This window comes from Neoarius graeffei, chromosome 24, assembly GCF_027579695.1.
Source record: "Neoarius graeffei isolate fNeoGra1 chromosome 24, fNeoGra1.pri, whole genome shotgun sequence".
NCBI lineage: Eukaryota > Metazoa > Chordata > Actinopteri > Siluriformes > Ariidae > Neoarius > Neoarius graeffei.
This window is the reverse complement of record NC_083592.1, coordinates 15,092,870-15,102,159: the sequence shown is the minus strand read 5'-3', so window position 1 is coordinate 15,102,159 and position 9,290 is coordinate 15,092,870. Positions and strand designations below refer to the sequence as shown.

The 9,290-nt window shown below is 38.4% G+C and overlaps 1 protein-coding gene across 2 annotated transcripts; it reads left to right on the top strand.

Moving 5' to 3' along the window:
- The first annotated feature begins 653 nt into the window (after window positions 1-653).
- LOC132872658 (chemerin-like receptor 1) lies at window positions 654-8,982 on the top strand. 2 transcript variants are annotated; one of them, XM_060907616.1, is made up of 2 exons: window positions 654-738; window positions 7,600-8,982. In XM_060907616.1, exon 2 carries the CDS (start codon window positions 7,610-7,612, stop codon window positions 8,576-8,578), a length of 969 nt encoding a protein of 322 aa, XP_060763599.1. In that variant the 5' UTR covers window positions 654-738; window positions 7,600-7,609; the 3' UTR covers window positions 8,579-8,982. The 2 variants fall into 2 exon arrangements, with proteins under 2 accessions (XP_060763599.1, XP_060763598.1); XM_060907615.1 differs by lacking the exon at window positions 654-738 and adding an exon at window positions 7,266-7,386.
- Window positions 8,983-9,290: the final 308 nt, after the last annotated feature.

Genomic DNA, 9,290 nt, shown 5'->3' with positions numbered 1-9,290 from the left:
ACAGTCCTGGTAGAGATTGAAGGAATACTCAATTCCAAACCTTTGGGTTATGTGTCCTCGGATATCTCAGATCCTGACCCTGTGACTCCAAATTCTCTTCTGATGGGGAGGACTGATGCTTCTCTACCCCAGGTGATCTACCCAGAATCAGAGTTGCTAAGCCGCAAGAGATGGAGACACAGTCAAGTACTGGCTGATCAGTTTTGGGCCAGGTATATCCGTCATTACCTACCAAGTCAACAGATTCGTCAGAAGTGGCAAAAGGAAAAGGAAGATCTGACTGTTGGCACAGTGGTGATGATTGTGGATCCTCAAGCCCCAAGGGCCCTCTGGCTTGTCGGTACAGTTAAGACAGTTCATCCTGGTTCAGATGGGAGAGTAAGGACAGCTGAAGTATTGGTGAAGGATCGGACCTACTTGCGACCAGTGGCAAGACTCATCCGACTTCCTGCACTCCCAGAAGACCCAGGATAGATGGCCTTCCAGAAGCAAATCTGCATAGCAGATTTGGGGGCGGCTGTACAAAAGCCCATCTGATATCCTTTTATGTTATGCCAATTATTCAGTTTCCTATTTTAGTCAGGCAGTTAATTGGCCACCCTTTAGACTTTAGGACCCTTTTAGGCCCCCTTTTGCATTTGTTAGTAGCAGAAGGCAAGGTCAAGGTGGTAACAGCAGTTGGATCATATCTGCAGTCTTTCACAGATGTTTCATAGTTTTGTGTGCGTGCATCTACTGGTGAGTGCCTTTATTAATATTAGAAATTTGTTGGGTGTTTAAATTGCACCAGTTATGTATGAGTCTTGTAAGTACCAAATTAATCTGGGTTTGTCAAATTGATATTGATTGGTAATTCTTGCTGTGTCATGCTAGCTAGCTAGTACTGTTACATGTAGGCAGTAATTATTACCATGAGGGTAAAGAAAATTGTATCCATTCCTTTATTTCAGAACCACACATACATGCACAGAGACAATGTTTATTTTGATATAAAGAAGAATTTATTCATGTGTGTTGTGGGTGTAAGGATTAATAAAGAAGACCTTTGCTTGGAAATACTTCTTCCTCATCATTGTTCTGATCGGACAACCTGTAGAGCTTGCTAACGGATTAGTAGCCAGCATTCATTTTACCTACACATATTTTACACGGGGAGAACATGCAAACTCCGCACAGAAAGGCCCTCGCCGGCCCCGGGGCTCGAACCCAGGACCTTCTTGCTGTGAGGCGACAGCGCTAACCACTACACCACTGTGCCGCCCCCTTGTTTACTCATTTAACTTATTTGCATTTGTACTTTTCATTAAATTGTATATATGGGTATGTTGGGATATGGAGCCTAATCTGGGAACAGTGCACTGCACCAAAACCACAAGAATCTGGACATATCTTTTTAAATTCTTGTAAGGATCTGGATTCTGAGTGGTATACCATTTACTTTCAATCCACTCTCTTTTCCATAATAACTACCCTTGATGGAGTAGTGGCATGTCCCAACATGTCCTCATGTCTGTGTTACCTGCTTATAGTAGACTCGTACCTTATCATACCTTAAAATCTGTTTTGCACTGCTGCCTGATGACCGATTTTCATACAAGTTTGCTGCTGCTGGTTTTTCTTGCTCTCCAGAGATGATTCTCCATTTTTCCATTCTCCATTTTCTCTTCTCATGTTACATTCAGCCATGCATCATAGCCTAACTTTTTTTTTTAATTGACGTATATAAAACAGATACAATCTAACAAATCCACAAAAATCAGGATAACAGATGAAGAAAATACATGGATGTAGACAAAAAATAAATTAAGCAGACTAACTAGGCCTATAAAATTAATAAAACAAACAGGATAAATAAAAAGAGAAATAAATAAAAGACAAATAAAAAATAAATAACCTCAGCAATGCAGATGTTAGATATGCATCGTAGCCTAACATAGCCTACATAATATTATGCGTGTGTGTCATCTACTTGTGCATGTAGGATTCAGAACACAGCAGATGATTGCAAAGTTATAATCTGATTCAACTATACGTAGCCTAGTACCAGACAGCAGATTTTTCACCTCCAGCACTGACAGTCTCATGCTGCCATTTAGAAGTTGTTTGCATTGTTGTTCGATTCACAAATAGTATACTGGTCTTTAGCTGCATATTTTTACTTTACAAGATAGGTATCAAGTACATTTTATATTTTGGGTGGTTTTAAGTGCATTTTGATGGGTTTTGAACATATTTTGGGCTGGAAAACGTCAGCAGTATCTGGCAACACACAAGATTTCTGAGTTTCGGTTTACAGCGCTGACTCAGTTCGTGCAATCGCTGGTGTTGCATAGGCTACCGTGTAAGCTCTGTCAATTTCAGCAACAAATTAAAAATGGAAGCGGACGAATTGGTTCCTAAAAGAACTAGTAAGGGGTCAGTCATCTGGCATTTTTTTGGATATCGCGAGGAGGACGTGGAACAGCAAATACCAGTTTGTAAAGTGTGCAAAAAAAAAAAAAAACAGTATCAGAATACTCAGGTCTTGAAATAAATGCACATTAGTCATGAACAATGGTAACTACTCTCTTTTGTGTTATTTTTGACAGAAGTAAAATTCATACATGAACAAATTTTGGCTATAGACTGGTACCAAAATCCAGAATTGTGACACCCAAAGGCATTTTTGAGACAAAGTCGGCAAACAGTCTTATTTTGTCAATTTGGGTGTGCCGAATTCAAATCTGCAATATGCCGAGCTCTATCTGACCTCTGTTGACCTCTAGAGGTCATTGAACTTTGGGCCTGTAAACGTCTCAGCTGAACCCAGTTTCTCAGCTTTCTAAGGAATGAAATGTACTAAAATGATTAATGAAGTTAGCAAATGGCCTTGTTTGTTAAATGTTTGGGTGCTGAATTCATTTTTCATTTGTAAAACGACATATGACCTCTGATAACCTCAAGGTCATTAAACTTGGCCTATAGGCCTATGCATTTAACGGCATTTTTAAACTGACTTTACTCCCCCAAAAAGAATATGAACAGACAAAAAACAAATAGAAAGGAACAAATACAACATTAAATGCCAGTCCATGTACATGTGACTTACTTTTCACAATGAGAATGCCTAGGCGATCACCTTACATAACATTGCATTACATTTAGCGGTTATTGTTTATACAAAGCTACTGAAAAAAGGACCGATTCAGCAGCATACAAAATGTGGGGGCATACAGGGTATACAGGTTAATCAGGGTTAGTATATATGAGAGGTTTTTTTTGTTGTTTGTTTTTTGTAAAGGCTTTACTCCGTTTAAAACAAAACAAAACAAACAACAAAGAAAAAAACTCTCATATATACTAACCCTGACTAACCTGTATACCCTGTATGCCCCCACATTTTGTATGCTGCTGAATCGGTCCTTTTTTCAGTAGCTTTGTATAAACAATAACCGCTAAATTTAATGCAGTGTTATGTAAGGTGATCGCCTAGGCATTCTCATTGTGAAAAGTCACATGTACATGGACTGGCATTTAATGTTGTATTTGTTCCTTTCTATTTGTTTTTTGTCTGTTAATATCCTTTTTGGGGAGTAAAGTCAGTTTAAAAATGTCGTTAAATGCATAGGCCTATAGGCCAAGTTTAATGACCTTGAGGTTATCAGAGGTCATATGTTGTTTTACAAATGAAAAATGAATTCAGCACCCAAACATTTAACAAACAAGGCCATTTGCTAACTTCATTAATCATTTTAGTACATTTCATTCCTTAGAAAGCTGAGAAACTGGGTTCAGCTGAGACGTTTACAGGCCCAAAGTTCAATGACCTCTAGAGGTCAACAGAGGTCAGATAGAGCTCGGCATATTGCAGATTTGAATTCGGCACACCCAAATTGACAAAATAAGACTGTTTGCCGACTTTGTCTCAAAAATGCCTTTAACTCCTTAAATAAGCACTTTTTTGAATTTTGGTACCAGTCTGCTAGTTGATTTTCTGTTTGGCTAGTGACTTTGGAAGGTGACTAGTCCGGCTGGCTGGTGAAAAAATATATGAATTTCGAGCCCTGACTACGTTGTCCTGTTTGTGTCTGGCTATTCTGTCCTTAGGGTGGACCAGTTTCTGCCTCAGGGTGTTACTGGGTCTAAAATGTACTGGAATGTTGTGTTTGTAGAAGATCCGCCTGAATTTCTCAGATAGACCAGAAATGTAGGGAATGACAATGTTCTTGCGTTTGTTCCTGTTATCCTCCTTGTCCGTTATGTTCCTTTATCTGCTCTTGAAGAAAGACCAGTTGGGATACCCGCAGTTCTGAAGTGCTTTCTTGATGTGATTCTGCTCCTTCTCTTTTCCCTTTACTGTTGTAGGAATGTTCTGAGCCGTGTGTTGCAAGGTCCTAATGACCCCCAATTTGTGTTCCAGTGGGTGGTGAGAGTCGAAGAGTAGGTACTGAGTCTGGGTTCGAGCCCTGTGGCCGGCGAGGGCCTTTTTGTGCGGAGTTTGCATGGTGTCCCCGTGTCCGCGTGGGTTTCTTCCGGGTGCTCCGGTTTCCCCCACAGTCCAAAGGCATGCAGGTTAGGTTAACTGGTGACTCTAAATTGACCGTAGGTGTGAATGGTTGTCTGTGTGTCAGCCCTGTGATGACCTGGCGACTTGTCCAGGGTGTACCCCGCCTTTGGCCCGTAGTCAGCTGGGATAGGCTCCAGCTTGCCTGCGACCCTGTAGAAGGATAAAGCGGCTAGAGATAATGAGATGAGATGAGAAACAACTTATATAAAAAATAATCGTCCCCCCCCCCAATATCTCCTGTTCCACGCTCCAGCCCTGTCAGTAGCGGTAATGTACGTTAGTTTGCCAACTGCCAAAAAACCCTGAAGAAGAAAATGGTGGAGCATGTTGCTCAACCAACCGAGGATGAAATAAAAAATTCTACTCAAAAACAAAACCCCCCAAAATAAAAAAAAAAGCAACAAAATATGGAATAAAAGTATTTGATGGGAAGAACATTTTTTTTCAAGAATTATTATTATGCCATTTTCCACAAATTGCTACGGTCATTGTGCTGGTTTGTTTACATTCTAAGCAGGAATGATTTTGGTGGATGTTTTGTATAAAGTTTTTAATTATTGAATTTGCAAAAAAAAAAGCTCTGTTTCTCAAAATCCAATGAATGTGGATAGAATAAAACAATTATTCCATGAAACTGAGTCGCACCTGAGCTGATATAAGCCATCTACTTTGTGGCATCTATTTTTAAGACTGCAATCCAAATCTAATCGATAACCGTAGAGTGAGAGTGATTTCTGTTCCATTTTTTCCCAAAAAGCCTCTTGGTTTCACAAATAATATGAGGCATGAATTCAGAAAGTGGAGAAAGAGGAATGAGAATACACAAACATTATTTAATTAAATAATATAACAGTAGGTATACATAGGGTTATATTTATTGCATAAAGTTTATCTTCTGACTTTTAGGCAAAGGCAGTGTAAGTATTTCAACAAGCATAATACAGGAAATCAAGGGTCAGATTTTCCTGAATAAAGTCCAAGATTGTGCAACTCCAGAGACTCTAACTTGCTCAGAGTGAAACTAACTATAGCCTTCCTGTGAAAAATAACAGGAAACAACTGAAAGATTCCTGATGAAGAACACACTCTTTGCCAGGGCCTGAGATAGAAATTATTAGGCGATTAATGCACCGTAATAAATGCTGTGCCTACATCCAATTCTAAACTTAACCCCAGGAATCGATAGGAAAACTTTTGGCTCTGATAAATGTAATAAAAGCTACAGCTGAGTGCTGACCTTTGGAAGAGGGACTGGTTAAGGATGTGACGCTCGCACTGCATGCATTATTTGAATTCACGGAAGAAAAATATCTTTGGCTTGAAGCCATTTTAATGTGGGACTTTCACTCCTTGGTTTCTTGACTTTCTTCATGAAAGTGTCCTTGAATATTGTTTATAGCATTCAATGGAAACAATACAAATAGAAGATTCAAAGTAAAGTTGAATGCAAGGAACAGGGAATAAAATAGATGCATAAGAACATAAATAAATTACCAAGTATAATATTTTTGTCTCATTTGTTTAACTGGGTTCTCTTTATCTACTTTTAGGACTTGTATGAAAATCTGATGTTGTTTTAGGTCATATTTATGCAGAAATATAGAAAATTCTAAAGGGTTAACAAACTTTCAAGCACCACTGTAACTCGAAACTTAAATTCAGGAATCAAAAGGAAAACATTTGGCTCTGATGAATGTAACAGAAACTACAGCTGAATGCTGGACTTAAGACCGGTTATTCTGGTGGTTTAGGGTGTCACACTGGTTTAGGGTGTCACACTGGTTTAGGGTGTCACACCCTTAACCGGTGTCTCTTCTACAGTCCAGCACTCAGCTGTAGCTTTTATTACATTTATCAGAGCCAAAAGTTTTCCATTTGATTTATGAGGTTAAGTTTAGAGTTAGATGTAGATGTTCTTATGCATCTATTTTATTCCCTGTTCCTTGCATTTTGCGCTGCCAGTACCGAGAGCTGCTAAACTGTGTTTCATTGTTTCTAAAACAATGACAAAGTTCTATCTAGATCAACTTTATTTCTTGGTTCTAGTTATATTTCACACACACAAGAAAATGTTTTTATTGATATAAAGGATTTATCACATTTTGGGGGAAAAAACAGGTGTCATGGACATATTGCACTTTGGGGGGAAAATTCAGTTTAAAAAAAAATTAAAAATCAAAATCTGGATTTGCATTTTTAATGTCATTCTAACCTCATACTGTTGTATTAAAGTTTCAAACAGAAAATAGTGGTTTTATGTGACCACTTTTTTGTTAAAGAAAATACTTTTTTTTTTCTCAAGTTAACTACATTGGATTTATTGCATTTTGGAACCAAACTCTTCATATATTTTCTTATTCTTTGACAGATTTATTCTTTTTCATGGCACTCCTGTGACTCCATACATGATCACATGCCCTGAATTCAGCATGTTTTTACTGCATGAAAAGAAATTGCACTTCCTCATGGCTTCCCAAAAACTCACACTGTCAGCCTGACATCGGTCTGCTCACCCCCATGTCTAGGACACTGATACTCAGATCATATGAAAATATATGTTTGTCTATGAGGCAATTCTAGAGATCCAAAAGAATCAAATGTAGATTTTGTTCTGGAAAAGATCTGATTCTTTGCAAGAAGGATTTGCATATAGACTGTAAATGGAATGTGTGCAACAGGAGAAACACTGTTCTGGCTTGTTGCCAGACTTTTTGTGCAAATCCTTTTAAGGGGAGTGGAAAAGTTGAGGCTTCTCTACCTCTCCAGCAAACTGTGCAACTGTTCAGTTTCAATTTTAGACAGTCAGTTGAAGCATTTCTGTCTGGCTTTATTTTTCTGAGGTAAGGACTTACTTTCCTTTGCATTCATAGTACTTTTAAAGCAACAGATTAAAATGTGCAGAATTATTTTATTTGGAAGTATGGGGATTTGTGAGTTAGCGGCTTCCTTCTTATTGTAACACAACATTGTGTAAGAGCGGGTATGAATGAGAGTGAGTCAGATGATTCAATGGTGTGATATTAATACTTCTTGATTTCACTTTCCTTTATTAGAATTGCCAAGATGTCCAACAATACTACAGAAGATGACTATAATTCGTTCAGTGAGCAACAAAAAATGGATACTTACCTCAATGTCATCAGAATGCAATACATCATTGGATATATCATCATCTGCACACTTGGCCTGGCTCTCAATTTTTTTGTCATTATTGCAGGCAGCTGTTACTGCTGCAAGTCTGACACTGCTAAATGGGTCCTGGCACTAGCTGTGACCCACTTGATCTTCTCAGCATTCCTACCACTACAGATCCTCTACAGCTGGTACCATTTCAACTGGCATTATGGAAGACTTCTGTGCAAACTTTCATCCTATGTAGTTTATGTCAGCTTGTTCTCCACAGCAGGTATACTTACTCTGTGGAGTGTTAATGACATGAAGACAAGAACCAAATGCAAAGGAAAGCTTTGCACTTCGCGCCAGCATTCATTGGTCCTGATCATGATTCTATGCTCCTGGACATTTGCAGCATTCGTAAGCATCCCGTCTTTGTTTTCCCGAAAGCTTCGATATACAGAGCTGGGGGAGCAATGCGTCGATGACTTTGATTATGATGTTGACAAGATGACAAAAGATAGCATGAGGAAACTAACCACTCTAGTTTGTTTTCGGTTCCTACTTGGGATTTTGTTCCCTGCATTTCTGATCGGCACTTATTGCTGCTGTCAGGGTTCTGACAAAGAAAGGATCTTGAGGCGAATCAAATGTTCGATAAAATTGGCTTACTTTGTGTGTTGGACTCCTGTGCTAACCATGGCATTCCTACAGGCTGTTACAAACATTTTTAATGATTCCTTATGGTATGCATTGCCTATAGCTACTGCACTGGCTGCAGCTCACTGCTGTGTTAACCCAATCATCTATCTTTTGGTGAGTCAAGACATTAAAATGCAGTGGATGAAACAATCACAAGGACTTGCCCAATCACCCACAGAACTACCTTTAATACATGAAAGACTAGTAGCACGATAAACTATCAGTTTTGTTCCTGTTTTTCCATGGTCGTTTATTCTGTATTCATGCTTATACATACACAGTAAAAAGATATATGGAATATACCTTATATGTTTGATCAATATGAACCTTATAATGAGCTATGTGTACAATGTATTGATTAACATTTATCATTTCTCATGAACGAAGTGGAACGTCACACTGGTCTTTTGGTGGTAAACATGTCAGACTGACTTTAAACAAAATATAATCATGCATCATTTTAGACTTTTATATCATTTTGAACTTTTTGCTTTTGTATATAGTTTTGTAAATAATACTTTTATGAACAACATTTATTGTTATGCCATGTGAATGTTCTAAATAAGCATGTACACCATAGCTGAGCTATCTGAGCTTAATAAACAGATTTCAGATCTGGTCTGGTGACTGTTGTAGCAGCTGGACAGTATGCAAAATAACCTTTAATTAACAACATTAATACTATTAATATTTGACTGCACTAAAGATCATTGGGCAAAGAGTTCCAAATTGGCAATACATACCAATTATAGAAACTGTTTCTATGGCTTACTGTATGTCTGAGATATCTCTTGAAAGAGCACAGAGACTTTTGGGATTTGCCTGCACATTCCAATTCAAAGCTCTTTTTTCCTGCTTCTCTCAAGAGCCAGAAGTATCTGAGACCAGAGAAATATGCCTCGTATGGACACTCACCAAAGAGTTAGCC